At 45.0% G+C, this 27957-nt stretch overlaps 1 protein-coding gene across 5 annotated transcripts; it reads right to left on the bottom strand.

The window, feature by feature from the left end:
• Window positions 1-268: 268 nt before the first annotated feature.
• CASP10 (caspase 10) lies at window positions 269-22069 on the bottom strand. 5 transcript variants are annotated; one of them, XM_073306406.2, is made up of 12 exons: window positions 20430-20524; window positions 16929-17056; window positions 15706-16052; window positions 14843-14942; window positions 13958-14093; window positions 12975-13093; window positions 10628-10664; window positions 10105-10161; window positions 8707-8795; window positions 6945-7056; window positions 5205-5706; window positions 269-1835 (listed from the first exon to the last, which is right to left on the bottom strand). In XM_073306406.2, exons 3-12 carry the CDS (start codon window positions 16017-16019, stop codon window positions 1679-1681), a joined length of 1623 nt encoding a protein of 540 aa, XP_073162507.1. In that variant the 5' UTR covers window positions 16020-16052; window positions 16929-17056; window positions 20430-20524; the 3' UTR covers window positions 269-1678. The 5 variants fall into 5 exon arrangements, with proteins under 5 accessions (XP_073162507.1, XP_073162508.1, XP_073162512.1 ...); XM_073306407.2 differs by having other exon boundaries at window positions 17012-17056; XM_073306411.2 differs by lacking the exons at window positions 16929-17056; window positions 20430-20524 and adding an exon at window positions 21490-22069.
• Between the last annotated feature and the right edge of the window lie 5888 nt (window positions 22070-27957).

Raw genomic sequence — 27957 nt, 5'->3', positions numbered from 1 at the left:
TCTTAAAACCCAGCCCTAATCCTTCACTTCAACGGCTCACTTCTGGGTGAAGCGGGGAAGATTATTTTTCTTGGTAATAGTGTTTCGGATTGCAAAAACTATGCTGCTGAAAAATAAATGTTACCAGCTTTTATTAAAATAGCAGCATTTTACTATACATGCAGGAGATGATTTATCTGAGCATAAAGTTTGAAACAGCTAGCATTTCTGGAACCACAGATTCATATCCCAGCAGGGTCCAATTGACCTTACTTGTCTTTGAGGTAGATGAGTTTTATGCAGTTTATTGTATGGGAGCAGTCTCAGATTGAGACCCTAAAAAATACTGAGGCTTTGTCTGCTGTATGTACACGCTAAAAATCCCACTGCATGTTTTGTGGGACTAGGAAATTGCCCTGTTCTCCTTGGCCAAAATTTTCCCTCTCCCCAAAATCCATCTCACTGCTATACAAAGCTGGCTGCTGCCTTCTAAACCAGAGATGGCTGTATTTTGCCAATTAATTTCCATTTATGTTGCCATACACCCCGGTCACCACATTAGGACACTAACACCCCTGGAAAAGAAACAAGTAAAAAGACATCCAGGTAAGAGATGCACCACTGAAGATTTTACCATACACTGAATTTCACTTCTAATCTCACAGGACAGTCCTGCAAGGTGGATTTTACAGACTCTAGTCTACTCACACTGGAACAGGGATATAGTCACTCTGACCCCAAAGACAGGAGTTTTGTTCCAGCCCAGCTCTCACCCATTTCTCATATACCCACATTTGTGGTGGTCTTTATAAATAATGGAGAAATTAATCCCTATATACTTTTGCGCTTAAAAACAAAGCTAACCAAAACCTGTTGTGTCCACAGCAGTGTTAGATGCCCTATCTGACAGATAAATGATAATCAGCGGCTCTTTCATGTTGAACCATAGCCCCCACCCCATATGATATGGCAGTGAGAAAGCTGGTTTCCTACAGGAGGCAATAATGCAGATTTTGTGCTGCTGGAACAATTTGATTTTGGACAATGAATGCTAAACCAACCACATACCAAATTAACATCCAGTTTTAAGGCAACAGCATGCACTCTGGGATTAATAAATGCTTTACATGAGGAATCTAGTGGCTCCACAGAGTGTAAATCATTTAAATTTGAGAGGGAATAGACCAATGTCCACTTGTCACTGTAGGATTAGCTCCCTAGACCACATTTGCTGGTGTCTTGTCCATTCTGATTTTGGAGACTGTTCCACATGATAAGAGATCTCACTGGCAGGATTCCAAATCATTAATGTACAGAGAAAAGAACCATGGTCTTAAAACAGATCATTAACACCCCTCTGGTTTAGCTATGGAAAGTCATCTGCACCTATTGTGTCCACAGTAACCCACGCAGCACCTATTTCACCTGCAGAAACCCAGAAGTGCTTGCAAAAGTCTGTATTTATTCAGATTGCCAGCAAACCCCCCCACCACCAGTCATTTCCGCAAACACAGACATTGTGCCCAGTTGGCCCACTGGTTGTACCTATCGCACTCTCCTTTGGCTCCACGTATTAGCGATTTCAGGAAGACCTCATCCTGAATGGTAATCGTTTACCATCCACCTGATTTAATAAGAAGAGCGCTGGCTTATCCAATGCAAGATGGGATCGTAAATGAACAGAAAAAAAACCCTATTGCTACTGTGATGGGGGTGGACTTCTAGGCACTGGGAATATCAGTTTCTTCCTCAAGGTGTAGGCTGGCTGGGGCATCTGTTTCTTTCTTCCCAAGTTGTCTGCACGTTTGCTCACATCTTCATTGACTTCAGTAAGAATTGACAAGATGTCTTCACCTCTACAGCCAGAGAAAAAAAACCAGTATCTCTGATTAACCAGAGTGCTATAGTTAACCCTGATTCACAGAAACAATGCCAGTAGAACATATTGGCAACACTGCACTCTTAACGTGCAATAGTATTCCACAAACACACTAAACACTTTTCTGAATTCAGTATGAGGCTTCAAGACTACGGAGGCCACATTCCTACTCCCACTGAAATCAACAGTAACTCTCTCATTGACCTCAATGGTAGTAGAATGGTCTCCCATGTACCTAACACAAAGAATCACACACAAACAATACTGGTGTGACAGAATGAACTGCCACATGGGGAGAGAAAAAAAGAAAAACTTCACAAGCAAATGACGCCCATTAATCAGTCTTCTCAGTGGCTGCTGGCAGCATGAGGGTCTGGACTGTATAAACCAGACCCAGTTCATTCCAGAGAGAAGAAGGAGAGACAACACCCACAGCAACAGGAGGCAGTGGGAATGCTAAGCAGGAAAACAGCTCCAGAAAGGGGCAGAAGAATCACCTTGGGAAAATGGCACATGTGTCATTGTATAGAATACAGGAGACACTTTATGATATTATGGATACTAATATTGTAAAATTGCAATGAGTCATGCCAGGTATGCCGTGTAAGGTATCTGTGAAAATGTTATAATTTGCCAAGTATGATAATCTTGCTTATATGTTTGCATCACGTTTGTATTATGAGTTATAGGTATGTAGGGTATATCTGTATTTCAAACTTGTGTTGTGCATCTGAGTGACCCCCCAGACAGAACGGCATAGCCTGCTTGATGGCCCATCAAAGGACATCGGCTGTACAAAGGGACTACACCTGATGAGTCAGCAAGCCATGTAGTGGCCTGCCTATGGACAAAGCACTCTAAGGCTTTTCCATGTGCTGTGAAGCTTGTGTTTGGGACACAGGAAGTAAAAGCCTCATGGCAAAAGAATATAAAAGGCAACTGCATCATCTCCATTTTGTCTTCATTCATGCTTCTTACCACTGGAGTAACTTTTCTAGAAATGAAGCTCGGGACTCCACCCCTGCACTGAGACTACCCACCACACTCAAACCCCCACCCCAACAAACCTTATCCTACCTGGATCTGGACTACCCTGACTAGTTCCCCATACCCAGGTTCTCACCAAGCCAGCACCCGGACCTGCATCTCACCAAGCTAGCACCTGAACCCCTCCTGCTGAGCACTCTACACCCAGACCCCCGCACTGAGCCCCAACCACCTTCACCTGGACTCCCCTGCAGAGTACCATTGTGTCTGCACCCCTATTCATCCAGATCCACCCCACACCAAAACCCACCATCAAGCCACCCACACCCAGATTGCCCCACACAGAACCTTATCACACCACACCTGGATCTCCCCACACTAAGCCTCTCCACACTTGGATCCTACTGGGCTGATCCTGCCTGCCTACAGCTAGTGTGCTTGGCATAGAGGGGCAAGGTCCTAGGATGTTTCTGGGGCAGGCCTGGTCCTTGTGCTGTGTCAGGGTTGGGTGCAGTTTTACCACCGAGTCCATATCCTGGGTAGGGGATGAGAGGCCCGCAGGGTGATCTCTCACTTCTGTGCAGTCAGTTGCCTGTGCTCCCCACTGCCATGCTGGAGCCTCCACATTTATTTATTGACAAATATAATTTGCAAAATTTTAAAATATTGTGTGCACAATTTTTTGGCATAATTTTAAATTTTTGGCACAGAATTCCCTCGGGAGTAATAATAAATCTTTAGTTTTAGACACTAAAGGATTGGCTGGCAGTGTGGTATTTCGGGTAAGAGCCAAATTCCTATTGACCTGGTAATGTGGCTAACCCTTTGGGGTCAGAAGAACATGTTGTATACATGAACAAAGTTTTAAAATAACTTCTCACTGTACTGGACCTATGTGCTGATTGGGAGCTTGGAAACTGGAATGCAATAAAGGGGGCGCTGTGATTTCTTTTTCAGCTTCTTGATAACCAGCGTGGAGGATCAGAAGCAGAGTTTGTGACTGGTTGGTGAGTTTAACTTCAGTGTTACCCACCAGTCTTGGGAGTATCTCCTTTTACTTTTGCAGCCTGCCCTGACCTTGGCTTTTCCAGCCCTAAGTACACTGGGTCACAGTACCGATTTGTGGGAGAATTGGGTACAGGCTGGGACCTACCTCCCTAGAAAATTCTGGATGTGCCTGAGAAGTAAGAGTTATAGAGAATTGGGACTAAAGATTTTGGGTGTAAATGATGATAAACTACTAATACACCCTTTTTGCACGTATTCCTACATTCTCTCTGACATCGTCTCTTGAATGTGCGTAAAATTGGGACCAAGAGACTCTCTGATGCCATAGTTTATCCATGGTACATTTTCGCTCTTCTCTTCCTTAATACAGTCATGAAATAACAAAAGAAAAGTAATGACCTGAATCTGCATTCTTGGGCCAGATTCATCCCTTGTAACTCCATCCAAGTCAGTGAGGTTACACAAGGGATTAAATTTGCCGCCACGCCGCCCCTAGCCCCGGTGCTTGCCACTCTCTACAGCAGGCAAACCTAATCAGAGTTCCTCATGGCTGGACTCGTGCATATCATGCACCTTACTACAACAAAGGCTCAAACTGAACACCACGCAGCAGCAAAGAAACACGTACAGTAAGACTGTAGCATTTTCCATAATTCTACCATAGCATCTAAAAGACACTGTGTAGGTATCTAACAGATGGGACAAAGCCCAAACCCATTCAAAAAGAGAACCTGGACCTGAAGCAGCCTTAGTTTTCAGTTTGGTTTGGTAAAACTAAAACCCAGCCTCCTCAGACCATCCCTAACGCCATGGTGCTGCAAACATTTATGTAAGTTTACAGGGACAAGCTAAACACATTACCAGTTTTAAACTGATATGTGTCCACGTAGGAGTTTGTACAAATTAAAAAAATCTAGTGCAAGTTTGTGGGTGGGCAAGCCCTTCGACTTAGGCTTGCCTTTGGTGAGCAAAGATTCAGCAGTCACTCCCATTTCTTCACCCACTGGGGTATAGGGGCTTGTTACATGGCAAGTTACTGCACAGGAAGCCAGGGTCAAAAACAGCAGCACACCATCTTGCCATGCAGTAAAGTCCCATGTGGACACTGCTACAGCACAGTAAAATCCTGGAATAGTGCTTGGCATATTACACTTTCAAGCAGTAGTACACCAATCCGCACTCCAGGACTTTCACTGCAGTGTAGCAGCGTCTACATGGGATGTTACTGCACAGCAAGCTGGCCTGCTGTAGATTCTCCCCACCACCCCCGGCATGCCACACAATAACCTACTATGTATACAGCCCTATGTTATCAGTAAATTCTCACTCTCAATCTACACAGAAGTATTACCTTGGTACCAAGAGCTGTAACTTATTGCAGAGGGCTTGAATGTACCAAGTACCATGGTGTATGTGGCGGAAAGATGCATAGCCACCCACTGTGGCCATGCCAAGAAGGAAATCAGCTTCTTCTGGAATGCTTTCAAAAGGGGAGACTAGTTGCTGTACAGGAAGCAAGTCAGGATTCTGTGCATCTGATTCAATGTAGACAGCCTGTTGTATCTCTTTGCCTTGACATGCCTGGATAAAAAAGAGTTTGGGTTTTTCAGCCAGCTGTAGGCATTGGCTGGCTGTGAAGTAGGACATGATCTTGCGGATTGGTACTTCTCGTTCATCTGTCCCATAGACCAATCCTGACTCTCCGTGAGATAGAATACAGCATACAAAGCAGTCCCTGTCTCTGTGATCTTTCGACTGCCATTCCTGCATGAGATTTTCTATTTCTACTGATGTCTTATCAGCATAAGTCTTCACATCCAGACCAAGCCATGTAAACACTTGCGCCAGCATCTCTGTTATTTAAAAAAAAAAGAAAAAAAAGAAAAGAAAAGCTGGGGAGGGTGGGAGGATAATATAATCATAATATAAAATCACTATGCAAGCTAAGCTGAAGAGTAACTGACTTCACACAAAGCAGCACCTGCAAACAAACAACCACACACACTAGAGTAGATTTGAGGATAAATGGAACCCAAACCCAGCACAATCATGAGGCTCAAACATGCCTGAGTTTTTCAGGCCAAAGTTTCATAAAGCAAGGCCTGAGACCTACAGGCACTTTTGTGCATGTACACGCAACCAGCACAAGTGGATGAGCAAAACTGGGATTCTTGGTAGACACTGGGGGCACTTGGCAGAATTTCAGATTGGGTTTGCTCCAAGTAGAACCCTGCTCATTCATACTAGAGAATAGAGACCCTGGAATACTACTGAATATGGTGATTTAGAAAGTAAGTGAACAAACAAAAAGTACAGTCCATCACAAAAAATATCTACATAACAAGAAGAGCTAAAGGCCCTGATTTTGATCTCACTTGCACTAGCATAGATCGGGCATAGATCAACTGAGGTCAAGGTGGCTAAACCACCCCAAGATTTGGATGTATAATCATACATGGTTTTTGGGGTAGGAACTGTCATTTTCTTTTTGTCTGTACAGCTTGTAACACAATGGGCCCCCAACTAGGATGGCCTCTAAACACTATTGCAATATGCACATTCAGTAATATATCAATAGCACATAACTTTGCAACTGAAGAACTCTATATCTTGGGCTCAACTCAAAGAGATAAATCACAAATTGAAGGCATTTTTGATCTGTGAATTAGCTTAATTTACATTAAGCCTCTGAAAATAAGAGACAGAACTATTAATAGTTACATACAACAGATGTCACATTTAATACAATAATGGGTTCAGTGCTCTAAGAAAACTATCAAACATATTTCTCTTACCATAGGTCTAGCTATAGTAAGTCCTGGAGAAGTTTTAATTTGGACACCCTTTTGGAATTACACAGACAGTTTGGTTGCACTGAAAAAGATGCCACTGCAAACTCACTCCTGTCTAGTAATCAATCATGTGTTTAGTTTCCCCCCCACACTCATGATACAAGTGGCATTATTTGACTTGTATGAGTGTACACTGCTTATAACTATGTACTTAAAATATGAGCAAACAAAACCTATACAGACATTAGAAGTACAACCCATGAAGAGGCAGAGCAGAGCCTAAACCAGAAGTGACTTACCAGCATCTTTATCAGATCCTCTCCTCATCTGAAGAGTCCCAGTAAAGTTAAAATTATTAATAATGAGGCAATAGCCTCTGTGTGGCCCATCCATTTTATAGGTCATCAGCTTCTGTTGACAGGAAGCAGAAAGAAGCTCACAGCTTTTATGAAGGAATTTTATTTTTAAGAAGACAATCTATTGCCTTTAGATTCAAGAGTGCAATCCACCTGTGAGGTTACTATTTCTGTATCCCCCTGGGATTTTCAATCCCCTGTACTGCCTAGAGTTTTTGAGATGCCCCTTTTGCTGTACCCTCCCCCCAGAAGAAATATATTGTCTTCTGTGATATGTGCATATATTTCCATTTGGCATTAACGGGAGGTACATAACATTAGCGGAACAAAAGGAAGACGAAACTCCTTTATCATATAACTGCTCTAAAAATGCACCATCCAGTGCTGTTAAGCTTTGTTTAAAAGCCACAGACTTCTATTAAGTGAAACTTCTTTATTTTACAGCTTATATAACAGAGAGGTATGATAAAAGGTAAGATTACCAAGCAAAATTTAGAAGTGGTATTATTGTACCATCTACAATAATTACTAGTCAGGCAAGGACTCAGCCTATAACAAAGTCAGACAAAGATTTTCAAAGTGAGCAGTGATTTTGGATGCTCTAATTTTTCAGGCTCCCAATTTGAGAAACCTTAAAGAGGCTGGTTATTTCAGGAAATGCTGAACACTCACTCTAACAACCTCTTCAAGGTGTATCAGGTTAGGCACTCAAAAGTTTGAAACAAACATCCAAAATCACTGGTTACTTTTGAAAATTTAGGCCTCAGGAGTGTCATCCTGTATGAGAAGACAGATGTGGAGCCCTAGGCAGACTTCAGTAACTTATTAGCACATTTGACTCTGAGGGGGAAAAGGTTAGCACTTGGGGCAGAGCTTAGCAACAGAATTCTACAGTTGGTAGGGAGTTGGGGATAACTGTCATGAGGGGACAGGAATAGATTATTTCCACAGCTAGTAGGACTGTCTTGGACCCTTGGCACTGTGAAGCCACAGACACATGGATCCCTAACTTTGTCTCTCAGGGTGGGGGGGGGGGTCAGAGGCAGTTTTTACTCTTGTGCTGGGAAAGAAAACTGACAGAACAGGGGCAAGCAAGGCCACAAGTTTGGCACATGCCTAGGGCTGGCCCTTAGTCTCCAATGTGACTATGGTAAAAACTGAAAAGTCATCTGGATTCCAAATATTGTCTCTTTAAATCTACAACTCATCCCCAAGATTGATAAGAGCTACTAATTATCAGGGGAGTCTTCAAAAACGGCAGGCTTGACTCTACTCCCAGTTACATCAGTTTAACCCTACAGCCTTTATAATGGAGTGACTCCCAATTTAGTGGGAAGAGAATCAGGGTCAGCTCTTTGTGCTCCTTTGGTGCCAAACTGCACCATTTCTAGAGCAGTGCAGACATCAGTTGATGTTGCTGATGCACCAACATGAATATTTTGGTAAAAGAAATTCTAGGAACTGAAGTGGTTAAATAAAAACAGCAGGATTCATTTTCCCACCAAAACTTCATTCACATCATAGAGAAGAAGACAAGAGGGGGAATTCCATGCTTGCCCAATGGTACAAGGAGAGAAAGAAACTATATCAGGGTTCTAAGAAGGTATTAAGAACAGTGGAAAACTTAGCACTGTGCTTTTAAGCTGAGCAAATCCTCCAAGTTATTGATTAGAGTCAGGAAAGTATTTAGGCGATTGCCTCAAACCTCCGTTTTGCTTTCTGGGTTGCTGATCCTTGCAGGTTGTTCCTGGCTTAGTTCAGAGATGCCTTGAATAACATTTACTGCTTTGTCATCTAGAAAAAAATTATACAAACGTTTAGGGGGTTAAATCTACTCTCTGTAGATGCACCAAACCTGAATTCTACTAAAATGCAGTAGTTTTCATGATTATTAAAGTGCTATTACACTAAAAGAAAAATGTAGTAAAAATTCCATTGTCTTACTCAGCAGTTCTCCTCCTGTTTGTTCCAGGTCATATCTACTCACACACTTCAGTGACACAAATAAAATTTTACTCCTATTAGTATTGCAGAATCAACAAGCTCTGGAAGAGTGAGGATGATGGATTCTGCCTCATGGTTCTTCAAGAGAATTTTCCACTAGATTGGGGGTCAACTGTGTTCTAAGTGAGTCCCCAAAGGTGGCTGAAGTTGTGGTGTAGGCATGCCCTTAAATCCAATTACAGAATCTTTTTAGGGAATGATGCAGAAGTAGGGAAGAGCCAGTTTGACTCATTTCCAGGTTGCATTCAGGGATCTGGCAGTTAGAGGGCAAAAACCTGATTTTTTGTTTTTAAACTTAACAGCAATTTGACCTTCAGTCATTGAGGCAAATATGAAATCTCATGGTGCCATTTGTGCTGAGTAGAACAATCAGAATTACATTTATTTGGGCAAGAAATATTCCCCCCTGCCTTGCCTTCTTTAGAGCTCTCATTTCCCACTGTACACCTACTAAGGGAATCCTGTAGCTCAGATTGAGTCTAATTAAGCAATAAATATACCATTTATTTAAAATCATGTGAAAGGAAGCAATCTTACACACCCCAGTCCTCGACTCCCTGTTGATTAATGATCTTGATTTACTGTAATTTCTCCAACATGCTACTGTCCTAGGGAAATGCAAATAGCACAGGCACATGCAGTTGCCAAACTGCTGGGGCTGGCAGCATGGTGTTTGGTTTTTTTTGGTGATATGCAGAAGACAGAAGGGTTGAGAAAGGGAGGATTCTTCCTGGGGAGAAGAGGGGAGAGCCTGTATGTGTGGCAGGGAGGGGAGAAGGAGTGGGATTGAAGAGACTGGTGATCTGCCTACGCATAAGCTATTCTCTCATTTCCTCTAAGAGTGCCTGACTGTCTGGTGCTGCACTCTCAATGATCTTAGAAAGGGAAAGCTGCAAAATAAGCCCTCTCCTTGTTACTCCTCCAACTGGCCTGTCTCTCCAAGCAAGGGCAATAGACCATAGTACTACTCAAGTGACATTCCAGGAACTCTCCAAATCTGTTTGAACCTGCTCCGAAAATTCATACTCTCTTTACTTTTAGGCAGCCAGCAATAAGAGCTACTTAAAATAAAAACACAGAAAAACTTATTAAGACATACCTTGTCTGGCAGCTATGAAATACACACTCCCAGCATGTTCCCGCAGGCTCCCAGAGTCTATAAAAGCAAGAAAGACAGAAATAAAATTGTCTTATGAGCCCATTAAAATAACAATTTGACTTAATCAGTAGTTACACTAACAGTAACAGAGTCCTATCGCCTTATCTCATAGTATTTGTGTACAATTAAGGGGGCAGAGACAGCTTTTTGCCTCTAGTCAGACCTTCTTTAAACTTTCTGGAAAGCATGTTAGCTATTTCCCTGTCACAAGTGACAATCCACAGCAGTGGGATTTGCTGATTACCTGTGGCTGTTCTCTAAATGTGAGCAGCCAATCCCCAAAACCAGCTTGTGCCAACAGGAAAAGAAAAAGCCAACCTAAAGCAAATCAGTCACACTATTTTAAAACTACTGTTGTAAATGGAGACTTCAAAATTTTCTAAAATAAACTAAAATCAGTTAGAAACGTATAAAACTAGAAATATAGACATTAAAAATAAAAACACTTCCCAGAAAGACTTACCATAAATATTAGAATCCAGAGATTTGATAGGGGTCTCCTATATGAAGGAGGAAGAGGGGAATACCTGCATTAAAATCAATGTAATAAAATCAATAAAATAGATTTTAATAGTGATTTTAGCAGAAAAAAAGACTTGATAAGTGTCAGTGCCACATGGCATTTTGGAAAGAGATAGCAGACAGAGGCAAGACAGAGTCCCCAAGGGCAGCAACATGTTTAGCAGTTGAGTGGCAAGGGCCAGACATTTCAGAGCTGCAGCAAGCCCATCTGAGGTGAGCATCTAGAAGAGAGTGCTGCCCGCAGAGGGGGTTTTATTTTCTGGGAAGCTCCACGCGAAAAGCATATATGGTGTCCTTAAATGACACTACACTTCCATTGACCTTATGAGTGGACCTTGCAGCACATGCAATCACATAGGGTACACTGAAATCAATGGGAAAACTTATTGATGCCAGTGGTGCCAACAGTTTACTCAGGATAAAAATTCCTGATAGTTCAGGAACATGGGAATTACCATATCAGAGCAAAACAATAGTCTGTGTAGTCTGGTATCCTCTCTTCAACCACGGGACAATAATAGATGCTTCAGAGGAGGAAGGCTTCCAGTCCCATGATGCACCTAATTGTACACTATGTATGTCTCTAGCAATGGGGAGACATTTCTTCCTGCCTCAGCTGATGAGCAGTCTATGCCCTGGATAAGAATTGAGAACCCTTGCAATTGTATCCTAGCACATACCATTCTCACTTGTATAAATGTCAAACGCTTTTGAATCTTAGTAAGCTATTTGCTTCAATAACATGCTGTAGCAAGTTCCTCAGGTTTATTCTACAGTGTATACATTTTTTTTAGCATTTTTAAATGTTACCTTTTTCCATCTCCCTGAGATTGCCTTCACATTGTTATATTATGAAAGAGGGAAACAGGAACATAAAATGGCCTCATGCAAACTATGCTTTAAAAACAAATGATTGTGCTAGTTTTTCTATTGTGAAAGATGCCAGACTGAAAGCCATGGAAATTGAAGCCCTCTATTTATATATAAACCAGGTACATCACTAATAGCAGCAACACAAACTTCCCTGATTGCCCAATGTACCTCAGCTCTTGCCTAGAGGGAGCATGCTTCTGTGAGGATAATTAAGTCTCCATAACCGCTTAGTCTTTGAACTCATTCCCAATCCCCTGAGCTATCCAGTTCTTCTTTCTTTAAAGACATCTCTTTTGACACTTCTCCCTTCCTAACACTAAATATATTCAAGAGGAATAAGGCATACATGGCTTTTAGGATGCTCTGACCCTAATTATTAAGGCTAAGATTTTGTCACGTTAATTTTTTGTAAAAGTCACAGACAGGTCAAGAGCAATAAAAAAAATTTACAGAGCCTGTGACCTGTCCATGACTTTACTAAAAATAACTGGGGTCAGGGCTAAGTAGGTGGGGAGGAATGGAGTCTGGAGGGGTGGGACCAACAGGCTGAGCCCCCAGCCTCCAGCGGCCACAGGGGAGGGCACAGCCACAGGGACACCCATCCCCCGCTCCAGAGCTGCAGCCCCCACCAAGCCCTGGCCGCATCCCTGGGAAGGCATAGGGGGACACACGCCCCTCCATTGCAGCAGCCAGGCAGGGGCACATGGTCCCAGCTGCAGCCACAGGGCTGGGGCACACAACTCCAGCTGCAGCATGGTCCCCACTGCAGCCCTTGGCAAAAACCACAGGGCTGGGACACGGGGGGGGGGGGGGGGGGGGGGGGAGGTGTGCAGCCACTGGGGGGGGCATGCAGCCTCCATTCCAGAGCTGGCAGCAGTTCTGGGACAGGGGTACACGGACACGGCCACAGCCCCAGCCCCTGCCAAGCCCCAGCCGGGAGGAGGAGCATGGCTCTGGGACGCCGCGAGGGAGGCGCATGGCCCCCGACGCAGCTCCTGGCGGATGCCACGGGGCTGGAATGAAGTGGGGGGGTGCAGCCACGGGGAGCACACAGCTCCCACTCTGGAGCTGGCCGCAGCTCCTGGACAGGGGCTCACAGCCCAGCTGCAGCACCCTCCCCCCTGCAGGGTGCTGGTTCCAGCTATCCAGCCCCAGTTGCAGGGCAGGGACACAAAGTCCCGCCTCCAGTCTTGGCTTCAGGTGCTGACAGCTGAAGCAGAAGAATTCACAGAAGTCCGTGACTTCCATGACCTCTGTGACTAAATTGTAGCCTTACTAATTATTTGATGTCCTTGGTAACCATATTTATAGCAGACTCTGCTTCCTTTCCCAGATCAGAAGGCATGATTTAGCTGGACTTCAGTCAACAACAATACAGAAGCAAGAGTGAAGAAAATAGGCTCACTGCAGCATACCTGTGAGGAAGTCAATAGCCTGACATCACCTCCAGAATGACACAGTCCTTCAGGGATGTGATGGGGAAGTGATGCAGCTTCTTTGACTGGCAGACTGCTTTCCTGCTGAGCTAGAGAAACTAACAGGAGAGGCATAATAAACAACTTTGTGAAAACAAGAGAAACAGCTAAGCACAAACTAATCTCCTTAATAAAGGAAATGTGGAGAGGCATCTAGCAAGAGATGTTTAAAACATAAATGTACAGAAATTCCATCAAAGGGATAAGAAGCCTGTAAGGTGAAGTCAGTGGGGGAACATAACTGTCCAGCTTCTCCCAGAACTGGTTCTAGATAACTGTCTAAATGAAACATTGTGCCCTTTCAGCATGCAAATGTCTATCCTACAGATCCTAAATGAAATAAGCTTAATAATTATGGCGCAGACTCTACTGGAGAGGGAACCACACATCTTATAACATACATGCATATGCACACGCTCATTTAGCCTGCCACCTATCAACAAATCCCTCCCTCTTGTGCAGGTCAATATACAGCACTTCTAGAGTGCTGTTCATCCACACACAATAAGGCTCTATCCAAAGGAGGGTCAGTCTTGTTGCCTCCATTTCACAGCTGTGAAAACTGAGGCACAGAGAGGTCAAGTAACTTTCTCACAGTCCTACAGCAGGGTCAGTAGCAGTGTCAGAGACAGAATAAAGGTTTCCAGTCTCATGCCCCATCCACTGGACCGCTTTGCCTGGCCACAGCCATTTTGGAGCTACTACGTATATTCTTATAGTACTGCGGCTAGCAGGTAGCAAAAACTAAAGGCAGCAAAGCAGAGCTCATATGCAAAGACCACAAGTGCCCCACTTTTAGTCTCAGGTGTAGCAATACATGTGGAGGACACACACAGCATCTCCAGCTACCAGACACAGCATCTAGTTCAATCTGTTCTAGTAAACCTGCTGGCACACACAGCAGCCCATTCAGAATTACTCACCTCTTTCCATTTTGTATTTGTTTACTGTTTTCAGGAGATCAGGTGAAATTTCCATACAGATTTTCTCCAGTATTTGCAGGTTGTTTTCTGCTAAATAGTCTTGTTTTTCCAGAAAGTTCAGCAGCTCTAGACTGGACTGCAAGGAGAGAGAGAGTCAAGTACACTTAACCAGCTCCTTAAATATTAATACGATCTACAAAAGCCTGCCCTGCCTTTAAAAAAAATAACAGACACTGATTCTCCTGGAGTACATACTGCTGAAATATAAAACACCTCACAATCCTTACACTTCCCACTTTATACTTATTCTTATCCGTTTTGCTTCTTACTACCAAGGAGATGTCTCCACAGTACATTTCACAGAGCTGGGGGGCAAATCATGTTGTAACATGGTAGCTCACTGACAGCTTCATAATCTGGTTTGATCCTGATCGTATGTATAGCCAATACCACGCTGTATAAGTGAACTACGTTATAGTCTGTATCACAATCAAGTAACTAGTTAATGTCATGTGTCTTGGTCCCATATACACAGACCAGAGCCAACTATGCTATAACATAGCTGGGGGGATTAGCCTGGTATTGTATTTCCTAGTGACCTCTAGGATTTGAAAGGCCTCAGAATCCATCACACAGCAAATACAAGAGAGAGACAGTGCAGCATAACAGTCCTTAGTGTAAATGAGAACCAGGCCCTACACTTCCTAGCCCCACTCAGCCACCACCTTCCCTCTGGTAGAAATATACCATTGCCCAAATATCTACTCCCCCAATCACATGCTGACACAATAAGCTGATGCCATATGCTGCCAAAACCCTCTCTCCACTCTCTCTCCTAGTCTCAGTAATAGAGCCTCTAGCATTCTTGGCCCTCTCCCCACATACCATATTTGTCAGCTTCTTTGGGAGCTGGTTCCTCAAGAGGAACATGGCTCTTCTTAAATCCTCACTGGTGATGTCCTCTGACAGTTCATACAGCATCTGCCTATGTGACATAGATCCGGTTAGGTGAACTAAATACCATTGTATACATACTGTAAATCCTACATTGGCACCCCATAGCCCCCCCAAAGCAACACTCAGATAACAGTAACGTGCCCACTATTGGAAGCTCTGCTATGCTCCTCCAATGCTGCCACCTGCTTCACCTGTAGCACACCTGGTGATCTCCACTTAGCCTGCTCAGCAAAGGTCAACATGCAGCAGGCAGACTGCAGGCAATGCTGGAGAGCTAGAGCTGGCGTAGTAGAGCATGAAGAGCATGATCAGCAGCCAAGCGTTATGGTCAGGAACTTACCAGTGGCATAAGCAAATTAATATGGAAGAGCTGAGGGAATTTAGGTTGTCGTAGGAGGAAGAGGTTATAAAAAAATCCCAATCCAACCCAATTCACAGAGACAGAGGGACAGAGCAAAGGAGGAAGAGCCAGAGAGATAGTAGTGGAAACCTATGAGAGAGGAATGACAGTCTATGGCACACTGTGTCACTCCTCTCCTCTGGCACAACATAAGGACAGAAGAGGACCCAGGCCTTTCTAATGCGTTGTTGGTCCAAGAATGCTCTGAGCTTTGGAGCCTCACCCCAAGAAAAAATATTAAAAGTCACTGATTAGTCTGAGCATCTGCATACTGTAAAACCTAATCACCAAACTTCACTTCATAACTTTCAAATATCACACAGCAAGTAACAGATCAACATTCTTTCAAGGCAGAAAATGTCTGGAGACACCCAGTTCCCAGAAAGCTCACCTGTACCGAGATACCTTCCCTTTCCAGGGTAGATTTTCTTGCACTGTCTCCTTAGTGTAGCCAAGTTTATGGAGCAGGAAGTGACACCTAATCCTGTACAAAAGCTCAGCTACTATGAAAGTATCTTCCTTATTCAGGAAATCCTTAGCCATGAGGAGCAGGAAGATGTCCTGAGCTGATTCTACAGCTTCCAGCTTTTTGAAGGACAGCAAGTCACTACAGAGAAATTTCAGGGCCTCCACTTCTTCAGTTCCCAGGTTTTCATCAATGACTAGAAGCTGCTGGTGAAACTTTATGCTCATGTCATCACCCATGCTGGAGGCTCTTTAGGAGATACACTTCACAACCTGAGAATGGAAAGGCAAAGAAGAGTCCAATGTAATGAATCAAACGGCACTAATGCTAGGGAAGAACTGAACTTTAGCTTCTAATAGGCACTAAGCAGCATCCTTGATACTCTGTGTCGGCCAGTTATTTCTTCCAAACCATCAGAAGCCAAATACTCAGTGGACGACTTAACTTAACTCCTTCCTGCATGCACCACACTGCAGCAGTGTGGCAAGATCTGCTCCTTCCTCTTCTTGTGATCAGGAGAGAGAAGAGTCCCCCGCTGATCACTCTCTCTCACTTCTGAAGTGTGACTCCAGTGTCGTTATAGTGGGTGGGGGTAGAAAGAGAACAAGGTGCTGCTCTTGGTCCCTGCAGCTTGACTACATCTTGCCATGGCTGGGAGAGGACAAGAAAGTGAGACTTCCTCCTGCCCTTGAGTTTGCATCATAGGAGCTCTGCCACTACTTCCCATGACCAGGAGGAGAAGATGCTCTTCCCCAAGGCTGGCACTAGGGTAGTGTGAGCAAGGGTGGGCACCAAACTGGGGTGCTGTGTGGCTTTTGGGGGGGAGGGCTCAGCCACTGCGGGTAAGGGGGACACTGAAAATGTTTTCTGCTCAGGTGCCAAAATGGCTGGTGCTCTCCTTGCCCTTAGGCTGAAACACACCAGCAGTGAGGTTATCACCTGGAAGCTCAAGTTCTCAGCACTATGGTAGCTGTAGAGTGCACATCCCCTACACCTTCACCACTCTGCAACTAGTTTGCTCTTCTGTACCAAATGGGAAAGCAAAGAGTCTCCTTCCTACTCTCAAACTTCCCTTACGAAAAAGTCCTATAGAATTTAATAGGAGTGAAACTAACAGGGTTCTAGAGAAATTAATACAATTCTATTACATTTAATGGAGAATAATATGCTTTCTGCTTCACTGCCAGCTCCCTTTCCTGGACATGTTGGGGTTTCTCGGTGGACCACTCACTTTAATTTGGCAGCAGGTTGTCTTTAGGCCTTTCACCACAGTTCTCTTCATACAAAGACAAAAGGAAAAGTGGGAGATGATCAATGAACACTAAAAGCTTGGGAGGCAGTCAGCAGGTAAAGGGGTGAGTGCATGTTTCGGGGAGAAATCAGTAGGGCATTGCTGTGTGTGTATGTGGGTGGGAAATATAATTCATGAGTCCTGGTCCATCTCTCCTCTAACCACTAAACAACACTTCCCAGAGCCAGGAATAGAAACAAAGAGTTCAGACTACCCGCTTCCTCCCACCTCTACCTACATACTCGTACCAAAATTTTGCTTACATCCTTTTCCTCTTCATACAGACTAACTCCCCCAATCTTCTGTCCCACATATTGCAGCACCGTCTTCACTTATAAACAAGATGGCTGCGAGAAAGCATAGATCTAAGGCCTTTCTACACACAGAAGTTTACCTAACGTCTTGTTTTTAACCAAGGACAGCAGGAGGGCCAGCACCGCAAGCATGATCCTATCAGAGACCCTAGGCACATACCCAGGGCAGCAAGCCCCTCCTGCCACTGGCACTGTCTGTTCTGGCTACATTACTATTTTTACTGCACTAGCTAGATGAGAGCTAAAGCAGGTATATCTCCTCTAGCTGGGAATCACACCCCCAGTTCCAAGTGCAGACTTATCAGTTAAAAGGGGCAAATTTGTGCACAGACCAGCCCCCATTTCTCTACCAGTTAGTCAAATCCCAATAGAACCACATGATAAAAACTCAGTACAAATTCTCACTAGAACACACATGGCTGCTTTCCCAATTCCAAATCTTCACTGCTTGATGCCTGACACCATCAGTTACAGATCCCAGCCTCTCCTGTGTTTTGCAGCTTAGCTATTCTATCTCCCGCACCATTCCAGCCAGCGTTTTCACAGCTGGCACTGTTGCTGAATTGGGCTAAGCTAAAAACAAACAGTTGCTAAATATAAAACTTAAATTGGTACAAAAATATGATTAAAATTTTAGATTAAACCATTTAAAAACTAAACATTAATGAAATTTTTAAAAATTTGTGTGTGTATTTTGTATCTCGGAGGGATTAAGGGGGCAAAAAGCGAGACACGTGTGGAGAGAAACCAGTCCGCCCAGAGCAGCTGGCGGACACTACAGAAAGACATAGGGAGAGGGGGTGGGAAGAAGGGATGGACAGCCACTCTGTAAAATCAAAATACAACCAACAAAACCCTGCTTCCTCGTTTCACACCTCCACCTATCTTACCCTAAGAGGGAGACACAAGTAAAGCTAAGACTCATGTACTATGTCCCCTCTTTCTGGAGGGGCAGGAGGGGTGATTCATAACCAGTCCTAAAAAGAAAAGGAGTACTTGTAGCACCTTAGAGACTAACCAATTTATTTGAGCATAAGCTTTCGTGAGCTACAACTCACTTTATCGGATGCATGTAGTGGAAAATACAGTGGGGAGATTTTATATACACAGAGAACATGAAACAATGGGTGTTACCATACACACTGTAACAAGAGTGATCAGTTAAGGTGAGCTATTACCAGCAGGAGAGGGGAGGGGGGAAGAACCTTTTGTAGTAATAATCAAGGTGGGCCATTTCCAGCAGTTGGCAAGAAAGTGTGAGGAACGGGGGGGGGGGGAATAAACATGGGGAAATAGTTTTGTGTAATGACACATCCACTCCCAGTCTTTATTCAAATTAATTCCAATTCAGCAGTCTCTCACTGGAGTCTGTTTTTGAAGTTTTTTTGTTGAAGAATTGCCACTTTTAGGTCTGTAATCAAGTGACCAAAGAGATTGAAGTGTTCCCCGACTGGTTTTTGAATGTTATAATTCTTGACATCTGATTTGTGTCCATTTATTATTTTACATAGAGACTGTCCAGTTTGGTCAATGTACATGGCAGAGGGGCATTGCTAGCACATGATGGCATATATCACACTGGTAGATGTGCAGGTGAACGAGCCTCTGATAGTGTGGCTGATGTGATTAGGCCCTATGATGGTGTCCCCTGAACAGATACGTGGACACAGTTGGCAACGGGCTTTGTTGCAAGGATAGATTCCTGGGTTAGCTCACCTTACCTGATCACTCTCGTTACAGTGTGTATGGTAACACCCATTGTCTCATGTTCTCTATGTGTATAAATCTCCCCACTGTATTTTCCACGGCATGCATCCGATGAAGTGAGCTGTAGCTCACGAAAGCTTATGCTCAAATAAAATGGTTAGTCTCTAAGGTGCCACAAGTCCTCCTTTTCTTTTTGCGGATACAGACTAACAGGGCTGCTACTCTATAACCAGTCCTAGTAACGCAACCACGTGCCCACCCTCGAGAAACAGCCTACTTTGCACCAACCACCACTCAGACACTCCTTCTACATTTCTAGATCAGGAAAACTGTGGGAAGCAGGTGGTGCCAGGTGGTGTGGGAAGCAGGGGGGATGCTGGGGGACGGGGCAGGCGGCGGGGGCAGGGTGTCTGTGGGGGGGGTGGGGAAGAGCTGGGGGGGGGGGACTGAGTGTCTGGGGCAGGCGGGGGGGGGTGGGGTCTGGGGCCGGCGGGGGGGAGCTGGGAGAGGCCGACGGGCTGGGGGGGATGCCGTGGGACGGGGCCGGCGGGGAGGGTGGGGTCTGCGGCCGGCGGGGGGGAGCTGGGAGAGGCCGACGGGCTGGGGGGGGATGCCGCGGGACGGGGCCGGCGGGGAGGGTGGGGTCTGCGGCCGGCGGGGGGGGAGTTGCGGGAGGCCGACGGGCTGGGGGGGGGGATGCCGCGGGACGGGGCCGGCGGGGAGGGTGGGGTCTGCGGGAGGCCGGGGGGGGTGCCGCGGGACGGGGCCGGCGGGGAGGGTGGGGTCTGCGGCCGGCGGGGGGGGGAGTTGCGGGAGGCCGACGGGCTGGGGGGGGGGATGCCGCGGGACGGGGCCGGCGGGGAGGGTGGGGTCTGCGGCCGGCGGGGGGGGAGTTGCGGGAGGCCGACGGGCTGGGGGGGGGGATGCCGCGGGACGGGGCCGGCGGGGAGGGTGGGGTCTGCGGCCGGCGGGGGGGGGGAGTTGCGGGAGGCCGACGGGCTGGGGGGGGGTGCCGCGGGACGGGGCCGGCGGGGAGGGTGGGGTCTGCGGCCGGCGGGGGGGGAGTTGCGGGAGGCCGACGGGCTGGGGGGGGGGATGCCGCGGGACGGGGCCGGCGGGGAGGGTGGGGTCTGCGGGAGGCCGACGGGCTGGGGGGGGGGTGCCGCGGGACGGGGCCGGCGGGGAGGGTGGGGTCTGCGGCCGGCGGGGGGGGGGGAGTTGCGGGAGGCCGACGGGCTGGGGGGGGGGGGTGCCGCGGGACGGGGCCGGCGGGGGGTTGGTATAAGCTGGAGGAGGAAAGTGGGGGCTTGCGGGAGGCAGGGCCCCCCCCTGCTCACCACTCCACGGCGCGCATCCCCGTCAGGCCAGCGGCCAGCGCCTCAGCGGCTTCCCTGAGGAAGGGCTGGGTTGGGCCGGGCGCGGGGAGAGGGAGGGGCGGCCGGGGCCTCACCCCCGCCCCCCACAGACACGGGACCAACCGGCACCTCCCCCGACAGCCGCGCCCACCCCATCCCCCGCCTGCTTCGGGCCAGCGTGCGCATGCGCGGGGGGAGCCCCCCCCCCCCGGGCCTGCAGCCTTCACCCCACCCTCACCCCCGGCTCGCTCGCTCCGTCTCCCGCGGGCAGGGAGAGAGGGGAGCTCACAACCCTGGGGTTAGCTGGCCAATGCTCAAACCACTGAGCCACCCCTCCCCGGCTACCCAGGGCTTTTGCTGCGGTGGCTTTTGAGCTGCCTTGAAACAAAGTTCGGGGAAGATGACCCAGCTCGTCTGCACTACGAGTGCGCCTGGCCCTGGCGCGATCGGTGAACACAGTAACGCAAACTACGGTTGTCTCGTCTACACTGACAACGCCAACAACGCTGGTTTTCAACTGGTCCCCACAGCATGGTGGATTTGCAGGAGTAGGCAGGACCCAACGCTGTGCATCTGATCATGGGCTGGAAGAGGGAACTACAAAGGGGACCTACTGCCTGTAACAGGCCGGACTGTCCTTCCAGGGATTTTTTGCTCTTTCACACTTCTGGGGACTTGCTTCCATTTCCTTTACAACTTCCCTTTCTTACAAGTTCCCCAGCACCCAACTTTCAAAATAATTTCTTTGCGTTCAGAACATCCCTGTCCTGTTTGGCGAGACAACTGCTGTAAAATGCCATGTCATGGTGACCATCCCAGTTTCGCTTTTCCCTTTCCAAGACTGAAGGTGTTTGGGGGAGAGGAGGGGAGTGCTTAACCAGTCTGATCTACTTTCATGTAATGACTTGAAAAACCTTTTTCCCCCCATGACAAACCCTGTTACTAACAAAGTACATGTCAGCAGTAGCATTTTTTATAACAGAGCTGGCACAGAGTTAAAGAATCAAGAGGAGAGTCTGAGAAAGAAAAGAGACAAACATACCTTCAGCATTCCATAGTCCACAGGAAGTTAATACGCTTGACCCAGATCTAAGCACAACAATGTCTCTACTGCAGAAAATTCTCAATATTGCCTGTTCACAACCTGCAGCAAGAAAACTGAAAAGAAACTTTCACAGGAAGGGAGAGCATGCCCTGAAAAGCCTTGCCCTTCAGCAAGTTGGTACATATCAGCCCCTCCCCTTTTCTGATCCACCAAATACAGCAATACAAATGGCTACACTCACATCAGAATCAAAGGATATTAGCACATGTATCCATAAACAAAAAGAAAAACAGCCATCTATCAGACCGAGCTAATGCGAAACCTCAAAGTTAACTTGAGCATCAGTTTTAAAAGAAAGTTACGAGTAATTTCTGATGCTATATCTGCTCTGAGCTCCCCTTCCAATGGTTTAACGATCACATTTTCCCTTTTCATTTTCACCCCGTTTTATTGGTGCATGAAAAACACATAAATTACAGGAGAAACTGAATAAGGCAGAGTATGCAGAGGAAATAGTGCCCCTGCCTATATATTAAGTGCTGCCAAATGCACAAAATGAACACAATGGAAAAAGAAACTTTTACTGACAGCCAATTTAAGATGTTATTTGTCACAATAGCTGGTTTAAAAAACTAATTCAGACAGAAGATCCTTTGAACCTGGCTGCAGAGCTAGGAATTGAAACTTGAATGCAGACTCCATGCACATGTTCCCCAATCTGAGGTTAGCATAGGGCCATTGTGCTGTAAACCAGTGAGTACTGTCCAACGTTTCCAACAGGGCTCCCTCAAAGCTTTCTGCTGTACTCAGCAATATCGGCAGGGATTTCCCTACACCTCGTACCCCAGATTTCCATACATCCCCCTGCCCCTTCCAGTGATCAACTGCATACCCAGTGTTGCCAACTTAGTTGGTTACAAATTTGAATGGAAATTGAAACATTAATATACACTTCAAAACATATACAGTATATGATAAAATACTTGTACCTGAAAAAAACATAATAGGTTTGAAAAATATAAACAAAGACTAGCTTCCTCATACAGCTGTTGTTTTTTATGACAATGTTGGCCCATTCATTTCAGCAATGTTGGCCAACTTTATCATTTCAAATAATTTGTAAGCAAGGTCTGAATGAGCTCTCCCCTGACAGCTAGTGGGGATGGAGAGAAAAAGCTTCAGGGCCAGACTGTATTTACATGAACACACCTACTCTGCCAAGGTATCCATCAGACAGAGCTATTTTGCCCCAGTGATCAATGAGCCCTGGCACCTCTAGGCTTGGCAGTTCATAGCCCCAGGACCTCTGGGCTTGCCACATCAGTGATGAATATAAAACTTGCTTGAGTGCTGGCACTTCTTTCATTACAAATTAAACACAGGTCACCCTCAATTGAACTGCACTCACTAAACAGGGGGTTGGGATGCCAGATCCTAGTGGAGAGAGGGTGGGGATAGGTGTTTTGCTTGGTGGTGTGGACTCTGCCTAAAAGTTATAGGCACTATTTGATCTGCCCCCATCCTGTTTGAAGATAGAGTTGATTAGGCTCCATAGAGAGTCTTTTGTTTTTTTAAGTGTCCACTAGAGCTGAAATCACTGATAATCGGGTCTAAATGCTTAAACCTGCTGTGGGACAGTGTTTCTGTGGAAGAGATTACCCAGCCTGCACTTGCTGTGAGGTTCCCACATTGAGAGCTAGGTGGAACCTCAAGAAACTGAACTGCAGAGGTCACAGTGACAAGTGACAGCAGAGTTGACTGCGCAGGGCCATCAGAGATGGAGCAATGGAGCGAACAGTGATGCACAACAACTGCCAGAGTGAGTGCCCAGAGGGCAAGTGGCTGAAAGAAAGAGCAAGGTGCCTTCTCCCCTCCCACCCCCCAGAGTGGGAGGTGAACTCACGTGAAAGCACCTCTGAACTCTGGTTCTTCATTGACCAAGGACAACAACTATGAATGGGGGTGGGGGGGTGGAGGGAGAAGGGAGAGATATGTTAAAAGAACATTTGTTTGTTGGACTATATTTTAGTGACTTTGCTCCAGAATGCTAGATTTGTGACTGGGAAACTTATAGAAATATACATTTCCTAGTAGGCCAAGATTTTTAAAATGCGTTATTTGCCAAGGTAGTTATCTCACATGGTCACTATTTTGAGAGGTTGTTATCTTGGGGATTTATGTACTAAACATTTTTATTATGTTATAATTTATTTTTACATAAGAACATAAAAATGGCCAAACAGTCAGACCAATGGTCCTTCTAGCCCAGTATTCTGTCTTCCAACTGTGGCCAATGCCAGGTGCTTCAAAGAGAATGAACAGAACAGGCAATCAAGTGATCCATCCTCTGTCATACACTCTCAGCTTCTGGTGAACAGAGGGTACGGACATTCACAGCATGATGTTGCATCCCTGCCCATCCTGGCTAGTAGCTATTGATGGACCTATCCTCCATGAACTTATCTAGTTCTGTTTTGAACCCTGTTATAGTTTTGGCCTTCACAATATCCCCTGGTAAAAATTCCAAAGGTTGACTGTGCGTTGTGTGAAGAAGTGTTTCCTTATATTGGTTTTAAACCTGCTGCCTATTAATTGAATTGGGTGACCCCTAATTCTTGTGTTACGTGAAGGAGTAAGTAACACTTCCTTACTGACTTTATCCAGTCAAGATTTTATAGACCTCTATCATATCCCATTTTAGTAGTCTCTTTTCCAATCTGAAAAGTTCCAGTTTTTTAAATCTCTCCTCATATGGAATCTGTTCCATACCCCTAAGCATTTAAGTTCCTCTTCTCTGTACCTTTTCCAATTCCAATATATCTTTTTTGAGATGAGGTGACCAGAATGCACACAATATTCAAGATGTGAGCGTACCATGGATTTATATAGTAAAAATGGAGGAGCTTGGTTTGTCAGACTGATCAGCAAAGCCAATATGGACAACCTTCATGAAAAGTCTGCAAAACACCAAGCCTCTGGCCTGCAGCAACATGCAGAAAACCTTAGAAGCCAGTCACTGCAAAAGCCAATTTTAGAAGTACTTAATGAGGCTGTTGAGAATGCTGGAGACATAAACACAGTTTATGCAAACAAACATGGCTGTCGCATCGTACTTTCTATTTAAGCAAGAGATACCACACACTATAAACTGGAGGCCAATGTTAAATCCATTGTCACTTGTTCATTCTGAAGCTGGAACTGGTTCCAAACAAGACTGGCAAATGCTCACTATCTTTCTGCAAGAAACTCAACTGACTGGCTAGAAGCACGTGGTGCAACAGTGAAGGACTCAGCAGTTGAAAAAGTGAAGAACTCTCACCGCATTAAAAAAATGTGCATACATGGCTGATGAATGCACCAATACAAATGGGCATCAAGTATTAAGTCATTGTGGTTATCTTCATGTCAGTGGTAGGCCAATAGATGCCTCTCTCGATGCTCAGGTTATAGAAGACACATTGGCTGCATCTGTGACAACCCACATCTTAGAGTTAAATGCTTGTAAATTGAACCCCAAATAGATGTCTCTGCTTGTGCATTTGATGGAGCTGCAAATTTCTCTGGAAGACAGTGGAATACAAACTTTGCTCAACGAAAAGTGTAACCCTAATCTCTACTATACACACTGCAGAGGCTATCTATTCCAACTTGCACTAGTACGAGCTGCAGAATCTTCAAAAGACATTAAAAAGCCATACATTTCATGTCTTCGTTATAGTCTTTTTTTTCAGCAAGAGTCCAAAAGGACTGAATGTCTTGGGGAAAACAGAAGATACACTGGGACTGATGATCAAATTAGTCCAACCTGAGAAATCCCTGGGCTTTCTCATGAGTGATCCTTGGCTGTTTTAAAATTACTGCAACTGTTATTACTGGCTTGGGAAAGTATATACCAAGATGAGATGGATCTAAGTAGTGAGGCTGATGAACTACTTTTGCTACTAAGTTCAGAGAAGACTATCACCTTTCTCTCTCTCTCTCTCGTAAGTCTGCTGATGAAACCATTTGGGTCATTAAACAATGCCATCCAGGCATCTGCTACAACAGTAGTAGGTCTTTGTCCAGAAAGAGAAGCGACACTTGGATCAATCATACTGGAAGAAGCAAAGACTTCACTCCAGAAGTTGACTAATGAAGGTTCTTATATTGAATCCTTAAGTGAAGAGGACAAGAAGTGTTTGTTAAGCCCATTGAAAAAGTATATAGACTTGATTCTTACAGATCTACAACAGAGACTTCTGGATTCTACTCAACCTCTGCATAGCTTTTACAGATGCCAGTCTTATAAAACATCAACTGTTGAGTGGAGTGAAACACTACCAGCAAAGGGGCTGCCATGTGATCAGGACAGAATAGAGAATATGAACATAGATTGGAATGTCATACGACGAACGAATGAAGATTTGACTTTCACTTCTTCTTTATCATCTCTAGTGGTTTGACCCAAACTTTGTGCTGTTTCCTGGGATGAAAGAAGTAGGAATTCAATCAAGATATATAGATTGAAATTCAGAAAGGTTCAGAAAAGGGCAACAAAAATTATTAGGGGTATGGAATGGCTTCCAAACAAGGAGAGAGAAATAAGACTGGGACTTTTCAGCTTGGAAAAGAGACGACTAAGGGGAGATATGATAAAGATCTATAAAATCACGACTGGTGCGGAGAAAGTAAATAAGTGTTATTTACTCCTTCTCATAGCACAAGAACTAGGGGTCACTAAATTAAATTAATAGGTGCCAGGTTTAAAACAAACAAAAGGAAGTATTTTTTCACACAACACACAGCCAACCTGTAGAACTCCTTGCCAGAGGATGTTGTGACGGCCAAGACTATAACAGGGTTCAAAAAAGAACTAGTTAAGTTCATGGAGGATAGGTCCATCAATGGCTGTTAGCCAGGATAGGCAGGTATGGTGTCCCTAGCCTCTATTTTCCAGAAGCTGGAAATGGGTGACAGAGGATGGATCACTTGATGATTGCCCGTTCTGTTCATTCCCTCTGAAGTACCTGACATTGGGCTCTGTTGGAAGACAGGATACTAAGCTAGATGGACCTTTGGTCTGACCCAGTATGGCCATTCTTATGTACATCTCTTGCTATTCCCAGTCACAACAGCTACAGTTGAGCATTCTTCTTCCTCATTGAATAGAATTTTGTGTTCTGAAGGAAGTTGCTTTCTGCCTGATCATGAACATATCATGAAGGACTGGAAGTACCCGGACACATGAGAAGCCATTAAAGATGAACGCACTGCATTTGAGAAGTTCACTAACAGAGTTGTGAAAAATTACAAGAAACCAAGAAGGATGTAGATGTAGTGCTTCATAGTAGGCTTGAGTAGCCAACTTTAATTTGTGTGATGATTTTAAAACATGAGTTAAATCTAATAAAATGGTTATGAAACATTTTTCAGTTTTTACTATAGTGCCATACAGCTCACCTTCACCTGCACGGTCTCACCCCTTGGCCCTCACCCCACTCTAAATTCAAACACCCTCCCCTAATTTCATTTCCTGAGGAAAACACTGAATACAGATGACATCTGCCTTGCCAACTCTCACAATCTGATCATAAGCCTCCTGATAATTGCTCTTTTTCTTGAAGCCCCAACTGCTGGAATCATGTAATTTTGAGAGACGTTCTAGATTCCATTAAAAAAAAAAAAAAAAAAACTTTGTAGCCCTCACTGTTGCAGAGAAAAGAGACTCGCCAGGGGCTCTGGTGGGTCTGTATTAGTGACCCCTCACTCTGCACACCATAAGGCTCCTATCCTTGATGTAACTCCACTGGGAATTATATGTGAGGGGAAGGCAGAGATTTGGTTCACTGAAACTGATGGAATTTGCATTCCTGTAAGCAAGGAAAGAACTGGGGTTACTATGTAGCCGGGTGGATAAGTCATTTGTACTTTTTTAAAACTACAAAATCCAATGTTTAAAATGTAAATAAATATATTTATTTAAATCAAGTTTTAACATTTAATTCAGATATTTTTTATTTTCATGTTGTTAGTTCTTTACTTCCTTCCTATTTTATAGTCTTGGATTGCCAAAGTGGATGTTTTGTGCTTGTTTCTTTAACTAGTTTTCTGTTAGTACAATTTCAGATTTTACAGAGATCTTTCTACTAAGAAGTTTTTCATTTATAATGCCTGTTCATGCTGAAAAAGACAAGTCCAGGGCCTCATTAACATCCTTACTCAGACACAACATTGATAAACAAATATCCCAGGCTATATTTACATTTTGACCGTGTTATACTCTTCTATCATGGTTTGCAGCCTGAAGTAAAGCGGACTTTTGGTCCTAAATTGCGTAGGTGACTGTGAAAATCCCATTCTTGGATTCCGGAGCCCAACTTTGGGTTCTTGTTTTTGAAACCGTTGGCCTTGTGTGTATATATAAAAAAGTTCAATCACTTTATTAATCTATTTCAAGACTTGTTTAACTTTAATCACATGAGTACT

This window comes from Lepidochelys kempii, chromosome 11, assembly GCF_965140285.1.
Source record: "Lepidochelys kempii isolate rLepKem1 chromosome 11, rLepKem1.hap1, whole genome shotgun sequence".
NCBI classification, from domain to species: Eukaryota; Metazoa; Chordata; order Testudines; family Cheloniidae; genus Lepidochelys; species Lepidochelys kempii.
This window is presented reverse-complemented; position numbering and strand designations above follow the sequence as displayed.